This window comes from Vombatus ursinus, unplaced genomic scaffold (assembly GCF_900497805.2).
Source record: "Vombatus ursinus unplaced genomic scaffold, bare-nosed wombat genome assembly UNPS02015129.1, whole genome shotgun sequence".
NCBI lineage: Eukaryota > Metazoa > Chordata > Mammalia > Diprotodontia > Vombatidae > Vombatus > Vombatus ursinus.
The window spans coordinates 1,309,863-1,326,102 of NW_020954907.1; the positions used below are offsets into that span (position 1 = coordinate 1,309,863).

The 16,240-nt window shown below is 40.5% G+C and overlaps 1 protein-coding gene across 1 annotated transcript in view; it reads left to right on the plus strand.

Annotated features, from left to right (window-relative positions):
• The window catches only part of IQGAP1 (IQ motif containing GTPase activating protein 1), a 112,608-nt gene that overhangs the window by 30,807 nt on the left and 65,561 nt on the right, over nucleotides 1–16,240 (plus strand). Inside the window, exons 3-6 of the mRNA XM_027846360.1 lie at nucleotides 1,467–1,623; nucleotides 3,863–3,940; nucleotides 10,816–10,892; nucleotides 15,683–15,750. Coding sequence (XP_027702161.1) covers nucleotides 1,467–1,623; nucleotides 3,863–3,940; nucleotides 10,816–10,892; nucleotides 15,683–15,750 — 380 coding nt within the window. The remainder of the gene's footprint in view (nucleotides 1–1,466; nucleotides 1,624–3,862; nucleotides 3,941–10,815; nucleotides 10,893–15,682; nucleotides 15,751–16,240) is intronic.

Genomic DNA, 16,240 nt, shown 5'->3' on the forward strand with positions numbered 1-16,240 from the left:
GTAGTTTTGGAGGGTGAATTGGAGTGGAGAGAGATTTAAGACAAATTAGGAGGCTGATGAAGTAGTCCAAGCTAGAAGTGATGAGGGCCTGATGTCGATGATGTTTTGAGTGGAGTGATGGGGATGTATATGAGAGGGGGGAGGCAAGGAAATAAGCATTTATTAAGTATTCATTATGTGCGTCAGGCATGTAGTTAGCACTTCACAAATATCTAATTTGATGTCCACAACAACCCTGTAAAGTGGTGGTCTTATGGTCCCCATTTTACAGTTGAGGAAACTGAGGCAGACAGAGGTTAAATGACTTGCCCAGAGTTACAGATAGTAAGTGACTGAATCTAGATTTGAACTCGGGTCTTCCTGACTCCAGGCCCAGCACTTTATCCATTGTGTCACCCAGCTGCCTAAACTTAAGTATGTGAGAGGTGCTATGAAGGTGGAAATGACAAGATTTGACAACAGAATGTTAGGTGATGAACTATACTATATGGCTGTGATGCAAGGGCCGTCCTTCCTGGGTTTAGAACAGCTGATAACTAGTCTTTTAGCCATCGTGTGATGACTTTTTTTTGTCCAAGGCATATGTTGCAGACCATCTACTCAGGTAGAGAGATTTAGCATTCTGTGTCAATGGAGAAGGTACCTACTGTAATGAAATAATAGATTTTTGATGTATTGAAGTACCCTGAAGACTAAATCATTCTTTGTTCCTAAATACTATCTTTTGCATTTCAACTATAACAGTTAATTTTTCATTTATTCTTTTAACCAAAAAGAGAAAAAGAAAGTAACTTTAAAACCCAAGTCCAGAAAAACACTGTGTTCTAGGAAATAGAGGATGACCTCAGCAACATCTTTAATCTTCTGAGGAGGTGGGGTGGTGGCCTCCCTCAGGCTCGAGTTACCACGATCATAGCCTTAGAAGGCTCGAAGAACATCTGAGAGGGCAGGTAGCAAAAGACCTTGAGATCCATGTGTCAGCATAAGCCTGTTTAGGGAAATACCCGAATTGTCAGTGGGTAGCATTTCTTATCACTTTAGTGGAGTGGAGCAGGGCAAAAAAAAACACTGGTGCAGAGTGAAAAGATTTGAAGCCAGAGGACCAGTTCAAATATTATTTCTGTGGCCATGGTCAAATCAGTTAGCCTGTCTTGGCCTCAATTCCCTCATCAGTTAAAGGTGCGGGGATTGTAATTGGATCAGATGATCTCTTGTGTCATTTCCAGCTGTATGGTTGTGATTTCATGAAGAATAGTTACGTATCTAAGGATTATTTTTCCTTGAATCTCCTGTTCCTGACAACTTTCTGTGGATCAGGAGAAAAGGACATTTATACATGTCCAGAATTGTTGCTTGGACTAACCCTAACCTTTCTCATAAAATAAGGAAATGATCCTTAAAATCTTAAAGAAAAACTTAAAACTTTATCTTTTATTTTGTCTTTTTTTTTTTTTTTTTTGGTGCAGGTGGATGGAAGCTTGTCTCAATGAAGAGCTGCCTCCTACTACAGAACTGGAAGAAGGCCTAAGGAATGGGGTTTACCTTGCCAAACTTGGAAACTTCTTCTCTCCCAAAGTGGTATCCTTGAAGAAGATTTATGATCGGGAGCAGACCAGATACAAGGTGTGAATTCCTCATTTGCTAGGCTTAAAAATGTCTGTAGACTTGATAAAGAAGACTACAGTGGCTGATAGTGTTTTGGATTGAGAAATGTGGATATTCATTTGCAAGAGAGTTAATTTTTTTTTTTGACTTTGTCAAAGTTTATGTGCATAGACATGTTTTAATCAAAATATAAAAAGTTTGGAGTTTATGGTTTTGTTTGGGTTTTTATTCCTTCTGTCCTTTGATTTTTGCTGAGATTGTTATTTAGCTTGTAGTAAATTATTTTATGTAGAAAACGAGAACTGTATCCCCTTTATTCCTTTTTCCACTTGAAATGGTAAGTTTAGCTATGTAAAACCAGAACCGGTCTGCCTTCATTTTCATTTTTAATGAGCATCAAATACTATTAAAAGACAAAAACCAAAGTGTTTTGAAATTAAATATTCCCTTTTTATTCCAACACTCTTTTCATTTTCTTACAGTTTTTCCTTTTCTTTAGGGAAGGCAAAAGATGATTTCCTTTTCTCTGTACCACCCTCTTATATTCAAGCTTCGGATTTGTTAGACAAACTCTTGCCTCAGTTTTTCTCATCTATAAAAGCCATGTGTTGAGACTGTAGGTTACTCACAATCTTTTCTTCTTTTTCCATATTTCCCACTTCTTCGTCAGAAAGTTGTTTCTTAGTCTTTGGTTGCAATAATCACATAGGCCCTCCGAGATTCAAGGATATTGGCCACCACAACCTGATGACAATAAGTCTCCAGAACCCTCCAGGCATGATCCTCCAGGGCAGGGATTGTCTTTTCCCTGTATTTGTGTCCCCCAGCACTTAGCACAGTGCTGGACACATAGTAGGTGCTTAGTAAGTGTTTAATGACTGACTGACATTATCATAGGATCCTGGATTTAGGGCTGGAAGAGACCCGCTAGAGGCCCTTGAGCCCAGCCTCCTCATTTTGCAGAGATTCAGAGAGATGAACTTAACAGGGTCATGCATCTGATAAATGTCCAAGTTGGCATCTGAACCGAGGTCTTCCTGTCTTTCAAGGCCAATGCTGTAGTCACTGTGCCGTGTTCCTCTCACTCTTACAGTGTTTTAAGGTTTGCGAAATGCATTTTTCATTCAAGCCTTTTAACAGCTGCTTATGAGACAGGATGTTCAGGGAGGACTGGCATCTCCAGTGTGAGGGTCCTTTTCAGGGCTGCTTGTCCACCTTTGGTGTCCACCTCTCCCCAGCTCTCACCTAACTCTCTCAACTGTTGTCCCAAGAAGCTGTGGTGTGCACAGTGGCTGTATGCCTGTAAAACTGTCTTGGCACATGAGCTAAATTAAGTTGAGGGTAATCGACAGGCCTCACATCTGTCAGTGAGTTAGGGGGTTGTCTACGGCAAGCATGTGAAGACTTCCCCTGGTGAAATGGGCAGATGAGAACAATTTGTTACAAGGTCATAAAGGTGGCTAGAGAAGGTGCTATGGGGCACTTAGAGCTTGGTCCTTCATCAAAGATGCCACTGTCATCTACTGCATCCCAGACCAACTTTTGTCCTGACACTGGACTTCAGTGACTTGGTAGAGAGAGTGAGGCTAACGACTTTGTGCAACTCTGCCTCACTTCAGTCTGGTTCACTTGAAAGTCAAGATGTTACCTGGGATGTTGTTGTTCTTCTTCGAAAATGAAGGATGAACAACAGCTCCATAGGTATCCCTAGTTTACAGATGAGGAAACTGAGACTTTGGAACACAAGGGGACGTGGAGGTTTCATCCATTTGGCTCTAAGTGTAGCCCTTTCTCCACTGTGGCACACACTCCTTTGCTTTAATGGTCCCTGGTCTGGAGGAGTTCATGATCTCCTTGGGAACATAAAAATGCAGAGGCAAGAAGGAAATAAAAGTACCAAGTGCCAAATAAGTAGTTGTAGTGGCAGGAAATAAGGGCTGCTAAGAGGTGGAGGTAATGTGCTGTTGTATTTACAGGATAGTGTATGTAACAGGCTTTTACTGACTAAATGTGTATGAGAAAACCAACTACTTGTGTTGTGATTGAATGGAATTAAGACTTTCTGGTTTGTTCTTGAAATGTGAACAAGAGTATAGACTGGAGGGAATTGATGTATAATGCACACTTTGAAATTAAATTTAAGTTGGCCTTGTGGTGCTTTTCACTGAGATTTTGGAAGGAACAGCATTTATTTGGAATTTGTCTGAATGCAGCTTCATTATGCTTAATGTGTTTTGCTTTGTTTTGTTTGTTTCAGGCAACTGGTCTTCACTTTCGGCATACCGATAACGTGATTCAGTGGCTGAATGCAATGTCTGAGATTGGGCTGCCTAAGGTAGATATTCCTGAGTGTTTGCACAGTTTTTTATCTTAGAACCTGAATGTTTCACTCAGTAAAGCACTAAGTGATATTGCTTATCCTGCTTTAAGTCTTTAAAAAAAGATTTCTAAATTTTTTTCAAGTTAACATTTTATTTCTATCACTTTCATTTACAAATATATTCCTCTTCCCATCTTCAACCTATTGAGCCTTTCTTGAAACAGGAGTAAAGAAGAGAGGAAAAAATATCCAGTCTGAAAGGATGTGCAGTGGTACACACCTGTAATCTCTCAGGGAAGTTTGTTTTCTCAGCCCTTCTCCAGGCCAAGCTTATTTGTTAAATTTAGCATGGAGTTTTGTCTTTAAAATGATTTTCTTGATCTTTTAAAAAAAAAAAATTGCTGTCACTTTCCAGTGACTGTCCCTCCATTCCAATAGAGCTGTCTGTTGTAATGAAGTAGTACAATTAAGCATAGCAGAGAAACCCGTTGACTGTGTTGGAAAACGTAGGCCTCATTTTATACTTGTAGCCTGCTGAGAGGTAAGAGATGTGCTTCCCCATCGGTATTCTGAGGTTGTGCTTACTCATTGCATTGATCAGCATTCTAATGAAGTCTTTTACTGTTGTTTTCTTTTGTACCTTCCTTGATATTGTTGAGGGTACCACCACACTCCCGGTCGCCCAGGCTCACACAGGACCGTTGTCCTTGATTCCTCATTCACATCTCCCTATTCCCCCATCCAGTTGGTTGTTGCGTCCTTGTCATTTATACCTTTATCCCATATCTTATATATGACATTACACCCTGGTGTAGAACTTTTATCCCCTCAGGCTTGGACTAGTGCTGTAGCCTGCTTTGGGAGGGCAGGACCGGGGATTGGGGGGGTGAGGAGAGGAGGGACAGGTGTGCAGAGGCTCCCTGCCTCAAGTCTATCCCCCTTCCTGTCTATCCTTCAAAACACAGGCCTGACCATGTCACCACACCCTCTTCCCCTCCTCACTCCAGCTCCATCCCTCCCCTGCCCCTGGTCATCACCAGTGGTCCCTCAGTCAGTACACATTTATAAAGTGCCTACTGCATGTCAAGCATCGTGCTAAATGATGGAGATACAGCAAAAGGCGAAGAAAGTTCCTGCCCTCAAGGAGCTCGTATTCTAATGGGAGAGAAAACATGGGAATATGGACAAAAAACTATATACAGCCTAAATAAGAAGTAATTAACAGAGGAAAGATAGTAGAATTAGGAGGGATTGGGAAAGGCTTCCTGTAGAAGGTAGGATGTTGTCTGAGACTTGAACCAAATTTAGGGAAGCCAGGTGAGGGGACAGAACATTCCAGGCATGGGGTACAGCCAGAGAATATGCCTGGAGATAAGAGATACAGTATTTTGTTTGGGGGAACAGCCAGGAGGCCAGTGTCATTGGATTGAAGATTATGTGGTAGAGTGTAAGAACTGGAAAGGTGTGGAAGGCTTAGGTTGTGAATGACTGACTTTCAAACAGAGGATTTTGTAATTGATCCTGGAGGTTTTGGGGAACCACTGGAGTTTATTGAGTAAGAGGGTGGCATGGTTGGACTGGCACCCTAGGAAAATCACTTTGGTGACTGAATGGAGAATTTATTGGTGTGGGGAGAAACTTGTTTTACGGAGACTCCCCAGCAGCCTATTGCAATAGTCCAGGTAAGAGAAGATGAGCGCCTGCAACCAGGGTGGTGGCAGAATCACAGAGAAGAGAAAATGTTTCAGAGATGTTGCAAAGGTGAAATCAGCTGGCCTTGGCAAGAGATTGGATATGGGTTTTGAGAGTTAGTCAGGAGTCACGGTAAACTTAGGTACCTGGGAGAATGATATCTTTGATACTAATAGGGAAAGTTCGAGGTGGAGAGGAAAGATAATGAGTTCTATTTTGGATGTGTTGAGTTCAAGTTGTCTCCAGAACATCCAGTTTGAGATGTCTGAAGGCAGTTGGAGATGTGAGTCTGGAATGTAAAGTCTTCACTTTGGCTTTTAAAGTCCTTCATAATCTGAACCCTTCTTACCTTTCTAGGCTTCTTATACCCTGCTCCTCTCCAGGTGCTCTTTGATCCAGCAACACTGGCCTCCTGGCTGTTCCTCAAACAAGATACTTTATCTCCTGACTCCAGGCATTTTTCCCAACTGCCCCCCGTGCCTAAAATGCTCTCCTTTCTCAGTTCTGCCTCTTATCTTTCTTCAAGTCCTTCCTTCTGTTAGAAGCCTTTCTCAGTTCTTCGTAATCTTCATCCCTTCTCTCTGAGATTATCTCCAGTTTATCTTGTATATATCCTGTTGGTCCACAGTGGGTGGCATGTTATCTCCCCCATTTAGACCGTGAGATCCTTGAGAACAGGAACTGTTTTTTGCTTTTCTTTGTATCCCCAGTGCCTGGCACATAGCAGGAGCTTAAATAAATTCTAGTTGTCTGAATAGTTATCTAATTTAAGTTTTCTAAAATTGTTAGATGCATCTGAAATATTTTATGAAATATTATTTAAGCAGTACATTATCTACCTAGTTTGCCTCATTTGGGATGGGAATCAGTTTTTCCTTCCTTTTATTCTGTATTACTTCTCTTAATGACCCAGTGATGAATCTCTGCTCTCCACCTTCGTTATCTTATACTATAGCTGTATACGTAAGTTTGGTTTTAACAAGTGTAAGGACAGTTTTGGAGGCCTTCTAACATAAGACTTAAATTTGGGGGTAGAAAAACGTTTTTCCTGTTGGATTCCCTTTTCCCTCTTCCTTCTCCTTAGACAGTTCTATGATGACCTTTGCTGTAAATTCTCTTAGCTTGGTGATAACATTACTGAATCACTTATGTTTTATGTGTGGTGTTAGGGAAATGATATCTAACTTCCCTAGTCTCCCCTCAAATCCTCAAATGCCATGTTTTATAACTTAAAATACAAATATAGGTAGCAGGTTGTCACTGAAGCTAGGAGCTTTATATATCCTGTATGGTAGAGGTGAGAAATTTAAATAGACATGAGTGAACACTTGGGCCTTAGTCAGTGCTGAGCTTTGAGTTTTCTGAGTTCTCCTGCTGCTACTGCCTTTCTCCCTAAGGTTGCCTTTTGTCTACTCTCTGTTTATTTTGCACAGCCCTATTTATGCACACGTTGTTTCCCTCATTAGAATCGAAGCTTCTCCAGGGCAGAAGTTGTTTTTGCTTTTTTATTTTGTATCCAGTATGCTTGACACAGCTCCTCACATGGTCAATGCCTAATAAGTATTTAATTGATGTTCTTACAGCATTAAAATTCTAGGTGTGAACCTTTACACATAAATATTTTCTCTTCCTTCTTATTCAGAATTGTATCAAAGTTCCTTTCTGTACAGTTGTTTGAGAGAGAATTAAGAGAATTGAGCCCTACAAAAACCAGGAAATGCAAGCATTCTAATTCTTGCAGCAATGCTAGCCTGGCCTTGTTAAGTACCTGTAATTTCCTGTTCCTCTTTTTTCTCATTTCCTATCTAGTGTCCCCATTGGGCAAAGATTTTCTAACTCTGTTTGGTGTGACGTGAAAAGCACTGTTAATACTTGCTATGGCTATAAAATACTATTATTTTAATTGTGTTCCTCAGCTTTTTTTAACAGCAGCATATTCTCTTGAGTCACTTACACGATTTCCTGAAAGCGTCCATTATCAATTATATAGGATTAGTATGTCCATAGTGAGATGTTAGGTAGGCAAGAGCTTTGAATTATTTAGATTAAAAGTACTTTCTTGTCATGCTCCAAAAATTAGTTTCATAGGGTCATAGATTTAGAGTTGAAAGAGACTGTGGTGGCCATCAAATCCAACCTCATCATTTTACAAATGATACTATATTATAGTATTTCTCCTCTTAAATACCCATCCATTCCTTTTTTTTAAAAATTTGATGGCATCTTTTCTGTCCCTTAACTTTGTAATTGTGCATATTCTGCAGGGTCCACTACTTTACTTTTTAATCTAGTCTGTCTTCATTTTTGTCCCAAATCAGCAAGCATTTATGGAGTGCCTACTATATGCTAGGGATTGTGCTAAGTGCTGGAAATATAAAGAAAGACGCCTCATCACTTCCCACCCTCAAATCCCTCTTCTCAGAAAGCTCATAGTCTAATTGGGGAGACAACATGCAAACAATTGTGGACAAACAAACTGTATACAGTTCAGATTGAAGATATTCTCAGAGGGAAGGCACTAAGATTAAGAACTAGGAAGGGCTGCTAGCGGAAGATGGTACTTGAATAAAGTTGAAATAAGGTGGGAGACAGTTTCAGGCATGGAGGACAGCCAGTGAAAATGACAGTCAGGAGATGGAGTGTCTTGCTTGAGGAACAGCAAGAAGGCAGTGTCACTAGATTGAAGAGTACCTGGAGGGAAGTATGGAAGAAGACTAGTAAAGGCAGGAAGGAGTCATGTTAGGAAGGGCCAAAGGAAAGATTTTACATGTGATCATAAAGTTGATTGAATAGGGGAAGGAGGAGGGAACATCCCATGGTCTGAGCTGTGCTTTAGGAAGATGACTTTGACAGCTCATGGAGGATGGACTGGAGTAGGGAGAGACTTGTGGCAGGGACACCAACCAGCATGTTATTCCAGCAGACCAGGCTTGAGGTGATGAAGGCTTGCACTAGGGTAGTGTCAGTGTTATAGGAGACAAAGGACACATTCAGGAGGTAGAAATACCTCTTGATGAAGGTAGAAATGGCAGGGACTTGCTCCTCCTGTCTTCTTAGATTCATTGAGACCTGGTTTCCTCTTGAAAAATACAGCTTCCTTGACCATCCTTCAATCTTTGGTTGTACTTCCATATCATCTTCTCCTCGAGGCCTCCCCCTACCCCACCTCGCCCCCCAAATCACTGATACTGATGAGAGGGAGTGAGGAGTCAAATATGACATCTATGTTGTGAACCTGAGTGAATGGGAGGATGGGGATACCCTTGATAATAATTGATAATTTAAGATGGGGAGGAATTGGGGAGAAAGATAATGAGTTTAGTTCTGAACATGTTGAGTTTAAGATGTCTATGGCATATCCATTTTGAGGTGTCCTGTAGGCATTTGGAAATAGTAGAGCTCAAAAGACAGATTTCAGCTAGATAAGTAGATTTGAGAATCATTAGCATAAAGGTGATAATTGAATCCATGGAAACAGATGAGATAGACAAATGAAATAGTCTAGAGAGAGAGAAGGGGGCTCAGGACAGAGCTCCATAGGTTACCCGTGGTTAGCATATGTGACCTGGATAAAGATTAAGCAAAGGAGACAGAGGAGTGGTCAGAGAGGTTGGAGGAGAACCAGAAAAGAATAGTATCACTACTTTAGAGAAAAGAAGAAGAGTAGAAGAGGCTATTCAGTTTTGTCAAAGGCTGCAGAGAGGTCAAGAGGAATGAAGATTGAGAAAAGACTATTAGATTTGGCAGTGGAGAGATCACTAATAACTTTGGAGAAAACAGTTTCAGTTGAATGATGAGGTCAGAAGCTAGACTGCAGAGAATTAGGAAGAGAGTGAGAAAAAAGGAAGTAAGGGCCCCTATTTTAACCATCATTCTTAAGGAATTTAGCCACAAAAGGGTGGAAAGAGATAGAACAATAGCTAATAGAGTTGGTACAATTAATTCAGGTTTTTTTGAGGATGGAGGAAATGTGAACAGGTTTCTAGGCATTAGGGAATCAGTCAGTAGATAAGAAGATATTAAAGATTAGTGAGGTAATCTGATGGAGATTGACTAGATTGGGATCAATGGTGTATGCAGGAGGTCTTGCCTTGGCTATGAGAAGGGCCACCTATTTATATGAGGTGGGTGAAGGAGGAGATAGCAGAAGGCATCTGAGTGATATGAGATGATCAGTAATGGAGGAGGAGGAGTTCTCATATTTTTTCAGTGAAATTATGAAGCAAGGTTCTCTGCCAAGAGGGGAGAGGGAAGGAGTATTATGGGAGGTTTGAGGAGGGATGGAAAGGTTTATAAAAGCTACTGCAGTGAATGGAATAGTGAATCAGTAGAGTGGTATAAATGGATTGCCTGGGCACAGTGAGGGCACAGTTGTAACATAAATTGTAGTAGACTCAGCACAGTTCTGTGATTTTTGCCATCTTATTTCAAGAGTACATGAGCATAAGTAAGTTGATCTGTCCCCTGTACTTTGCCTTTTGAAATCTGGATCATAAAAATGTGATAAGGATGAGAGTTTGGCCAGAGGGGTCATGTGGACCCTAAGCTTGCATCTAAGTCAGTGAAACTAGATGACTGAGAATGGGAACTCTGCATGATATAGTAGATTGGACATGATCCATCTGTAGTACTTAGAGGGTAGCAGACTAACAGAGTTTACATATTCCAAAAGTCAAGGTGAAATCTGGAATTATGGTCTTCTAGAACAGAAGTGGCAGACAAACTCGTGGCTGAAAAATTCTTGAGTGTGGCCTGAACCAGATTAAAATATAATTGAGAAATGTTCAATAAAATAAATAAAGCATAGTGCAACATATATGCATCTTAATTTGTGGTTTTCTAGGCCAATGTGCAGCCTGCAGGGATCCTTTTCTATTTGAGTTTGATGCCTCCTGTTTAGAATGTTAGCACAGTCTCACCCTGGGGGTCTTCTGGCCTTTGATAGCTCTGTGGGGCTTCTGGCACTGAATGCAAGGAAGAGTAGGCCAGATTCTTCCCCCATGTGAGATGATGGCAGAGGTAGGCAAGACTATATCCATGCTACAAATTAAAATGACTGGGAGGGATGTTTAGAATATCTAGAAAACTTTCCTGTTATCCCACGTAAGAAATGTGGGTGTATTTTTGTGTTATTGTTGGGTGGTATAAGATGAAATGGTTACTGATTTATACCTTACTCTGCTTTTATTTCTGGGCAGATTTTTTATCCTGAAACCACAGACATCTATGATCGAAAGAACATGCCACGCTGTATCTACTGTATCCATGCACTCAGGTAACCAGTCTTTTTGAAAAAAAGAATGCAGTGGTATCTTAGAACCTGAATGTAGTAAGCACATTATGTTCCATGAATATAGAACTGGGGAGCGTGAAGCATCAGGCTTAAAATTGGGAAATTGGTAGAAAAATGACTTGGCAGGAGAAAGTTCTTGTAAATCCTTTCTGTCACTTGTTGACGTTCTCTGTCTCTGTTTCTGTCTGTGTCTCTCTTTTTCTGTTTGTTCCTGTCTCCTCTGGCTTCTCTCTCTTTCTCTTTTTCCATCTCCTTCCTTCATTTCCTTTCCCCTTCCTCCCCCACCCCCATCTTAGCCAAATAGTTGCAATTTCATTAAAGTCTGTTTTTTAAAATTACATTTGTCCATTTGAAAACTTCTGTAGATACTATTTTGTCGTAACATGGCAAATTGAATCATAAATTGAGAATTTTTTTTTTTTAAGGCATTTGGGGTTAAGTGACCTGCCCAGGGTCACACAGCTAGTAAGTGTCAAGTGTTTGGTCTGAGGCCAGATTTGAACTCAGGTCCTCCTGACTTCAGGGCCAGTGCTCTATCCACTGTTCCACCTAGCTGCCCCAAGAATTTCTTGTTAATTCTTTGGTATACTAAATTTCACCAGAAACATATGGCTTCCTTCAAAATAATTGTGGAAGAACCAGTTGAGTGCATGAATGCAAAGTATCAAAGCAGTCAAGTTGAAACAACTTGGTTTCACTTTGGTTAGCTTGGTAATTTTGGTCCAGTTTTGTGCTCGTTAGTTGACTCTCAAAAGCACACGGTACAAAGTGATGGCATCAGGTAATTTGTGTATTAGTTAACACCCATACTAATTCAGTAAGCCATTTGGTGGCAGCATCCTGTCCCTTATGTGAAAATTAGGAATTGGAGTATAATTGACCTGCCCCACGTCCTCTAGAGAGTCAGTGAAAGATGACCTGCTTCCACTTTCTAGTCATAAACCAAGTTTGGGTTGATAAATAACCAGTGGGGGAAGGAGCTGTGCAGTAGTGATTCTCCCATCATGGGAAATAGGTTTAGTTTATTTGATGGTCAACTTGGTTAGAGAGCACAGAGCTGTGATTGAAATGAATGAGGTAGAAAAATGAAATGTCATTACCTACTGGTATTCTCTTGTCTGATCTATAAAATGTTTGTGGAAATAGGTGTGTGGTTTTAATCCACACATTTCTGTCATTTCCTTTCATTGATCTGACAATCTTTGTCACACAGAAATCTAGTGATGAAAACATATAAGAGAGATTAATGCAGATAGACTAGTAGAGCACACAGGCTGCTTTAAAATCATGGGTGTTGGGATAAGACTTTTTTCCCCCTAAAAACAATATCAACTTGCTTGTGACTGGAAGGAAGGAAGGAAGGAATGATTGGATGAGTCTTTGTTCCTGCTGTTTTCTCTATATGAGCTGTTCTTTCTCTTGTCCACTTATTTAGATCACACAGATCTTTCAAGACTCCAGCTCATGTGTTGCTTTGTTTATGGACACTGGCTGTTCTGGGACACTGTAATCTGTACCTTTTCTGAACGCCTGTGGTACTAACTGGCCATAAAACAGTCATGGTAGCTAGCATGGCACTTACATAGCACCTTTAGGTTTGCAAAGCACTTTGCCTATGTTAACTCATTTGATTCTTACCACAACCCTGTGAGGTGGGTGCTATTTATAATCTCCATTTTATAGATGAAGGCCAAGAGAACTGTCTAGGGTCCCACAACTCTTCAATGTCTGGGGCAGAATTCCTGGTCAGGTCTTTCTGACTTCAAGTCTTGTCTCTCTGTCTACTACTTTACACTACCTACTTGCCTAACATGATTTAGCATTTAATAATGGATTGTTCTCTCTTTCTTGTGTCCTCACTTTTAAAAAATAATTTTTTCCTTGTGAACTTAACACCAAATAAAACGGGCATATTTATGTAGTTGGTTTCTTCTCCCCCTGCGCCCCCCCCACCAGGTTGTCATCTCCTTAAAGAGAGGGATTTTATTCTTAGCTTTCTTGTCTTCCTTTGTAACTCCCAGAGCTCCTGGCATAGTGCTATACCATAGATCAAATGAGAGGATGTACATGAAACACTTTAAAAAACCTTACAGTCTTCTCTGCATAAAGGTTTGCTATCATTATTAGTAGTAAGTGCTTAGGAAACTCTTTTTTGAGATAGTGTGTAGGGTATGAGTTGCAGCTCCTGAAATACCTCCATATAGGAGAATTTCCGGGTGGGCTGGCTCTGGGTCCAAATTGGACAAATTCTTTGTAGTGTGATTTGGGTCAGAGGTACATGCAGGCCTCCCTGGGACTGATAAATTGGTGAAGGCTGTGGCTGAGGAAAAGCCAGCAGAGGGTCACATTGCTTCTCTGGTCCTGTCCCATCTGCAAGGTGAACTGAAGTTCAGGCCCTCCTCTGTTTATGTAAAGATAACTTCCCAAAGCAGTGTCTCAAGATGAGATTGTTTTCTCATTCCTTGGTGGCTCTAGTCAGTTCTAAGAAAATCTCTGTAGAGTTGTGTGCTCCAGTGTGTGAATTGTGGTCCCTTTTCTTCTGTTGCACTTTTATGGAAAGTGATCTGATCTTGGCCAGTAGTATGTCAACTGAAAGAAAGGATGTGCTGGAGGCCCTTGCCTTAGTTTAAAATAAACTAGGGCACAGAGACTCAAAGCAGTTCATGTATATAATGAGGACTTTGATTGGGAATGGAACATTTACTTCTTCTTGCTCTCTGCTGCCGCTACCTTTTTTAGAAGCCTTGTCTGCCATTGGTGTAGTGCTTCTGACAGTAATAAAGGAGTGATTTGTAGTGTGCTTCCAGTGGGCCTGTTGTTGATTTTATTAGATGTGCTTGAATGGCTTCCTTTTCCTTGCAAGAAGGCATGGTGAATTTGAATGCTGGGCCTGGAGTCAGGAAGACCTGAGTTTAAATCTGACCCCAGACACTTAACGAGCTGTGTGTCTCTGGACAAGTCACTCTCTGTCTGCCTCAGTTTCCTCAGCTGTAAGATGGAGATAAGAATAACATCTACCTCCCAGAGTTGTTGTGAAGATCAAACAAGAATATATTTGTAAAGTGCTTAGCAAAGGGCTTATAGTAGGCCTCCCTCCCTTGTTCATTCCTCATTTTCTCACCCTTTTCTAAATGAAATTATGAGCAGGTTATACTCCCCTATCCTGGTTAGCTGCCACTTTCTTGCTTTATATTTTTATTTATCTTTACCCTTTCCTTAAAGCATAGTTTTTGCTGAGCTATATAGCAAACATTAGCCCAGTTAATTTGGATCCAGATCTCTAAACATTTATCTCATATTTCTGTAATTCCTTCTGTTGCCGAGAACTTAGACACTTCAGCAAATTATGATTTCATTGGTGTATATTGGCAATGTAGAAAATGAGTATGAAGTGGGTAAGAAAGTCTTAATTGATGATGTAAAACACAGACTAAAAGCAGTTAACGTTAGTATGCCTTCTCTGAGGTTGCTAATGCTTCTCCCCAACAAAATTATCTTGAACTTATTTTGTATGTACTTAAAACCTGTATGTTGTTTCACCAAACAGCATGTGAGCCTCAGGGCAGGGACTGTTTTATTTTTGTGTTTTTGTCCTCACTGCACCTGTCCGATGCTTGGCATATAGGTACTTAATAAATACCTAATGGTTGAGCAAACCACTGATTGAACTAGGGTGGCATCATTTGATTGCTTCAAGGCATGTTGTAGAAGATGGAATTAAGCCAACTGACTGGAGAGGGAGAGGGAAACTGAGTATTTGAGCCTGATTTGTAGGTGTGGACCTAGGTGTCTGAAAGGACCGTTGTGCTCTCAGTAGATTGACAGGAAGTTTGGAAGAGAGGAGCTAGTGTAGAAGGGAAGATAAAGGGAGTTCCATTTTGAACAGGTTGATCTTGAGATGTGGATGGGGCACATCATGGTACAGATATCCAACAGGCAGTTGGTGATGCAGGATGGATGTTGAGGATATTAGGGCTACATATGTAGATGTAGGTGTTTTCTGCCTTTGTAGCAGTACAATTTGATCCCATCAGAGAAAATGTCAAGGAGGAATAGAAGAGGGCCCTCTACAGAGCCTTGGAGAATACCCATGCTTATAGGCCAGGAGATGGGTAATGATTCAGCAGAAGAGATTGGGAGAGGACAGGAAGTGAAGAGAACCAGGAGGTGAGTAGTGTCATAGAAGTTAGGGCTAGAAAGAGTATCCAGGAGGGAGGGAGTCATTAACCATGCCAGAAGTATCAGATTGCAAGTAGGATGAGGATTGGAAAAGGACCCAAGAACTCAAAAATCACAGCAGCGTGGGACCATTTAGTACAGGGAGAAAAAACTCCACATACTTCTGGCCTTGAATAATATCGCCCCGTACCATTAGGTTGACCTTCAATCAGTAAGAAAAGTTTGATTTTTTTATTCAGTAGCCTTTATTTAAGAAGAGAGAGAAATGAATATTTCATTTCAGAAAGAATTTCTTCTAAAACAGTTTAAACAAAAACTCAGCGTTTTTGGATAGCTAAACTTTTACTGCATGTGACTTTAATGATAAACTTCTTTCTCGAGCAAGTAAGGGTACAGTCCAGAAATACATCATATCATCAAAAAGCCATGACATGGGTAACTTGGATTTATAAAGGTTGCCTTGTTCTTTTTTTAATTCCCCCATATCCCTTAATTCTTCTAACAGCGGAAGGTGGAGCTCGCTACATGTCAATAACAACAACGTACAGGTTAGAGCAAAGAGTTCTAACTTTTCTACATGTTTTGTCTTCTAGCTTGTACCTGTTCAAACTGGGGCTGGCTCCCCAGATTCAAGACCTGTATGGCAAGGTTGACTTCACAGGTAAAGAGCTCTACTTTGTATGTGGATTTGGTTGATTTCTGAAATAAAAGAAAGTGTATAAATCATCTCATCAGTTAGCTATTCCCATAGTAATGTACTTGGAATTTAAATGGTCCTGATGTGGGGTGGGATTGGAATGGGGCTGGAAAAAAAAGGCAAAAAGTTGCCTTTTATTTATGTTCCTACAATGTTTATGGAGATGTATATTTATATGGTATTCTGAATATGTTTACTTTGGGCAGATGTTCATGCTTTCTCAGTGTAGTTATATGAAGGCAAGAAGTTAGAGATAGGATTATCAAAGAGGTTGTGGGTGTAGGAGGTGGGTGGGTGGGGAATTGCATATATGTATTGGTACTGTTTTTGTAGATCTGTTTTAAGGAGTGACTCATTGTTATTCTATATAGGGAATTTGTTTATCAGAGATAAGTCAGGATATCTCACCATTAAACATGGCTTCATTTTTTTTTTTTATCATTTGGCTTAGTAT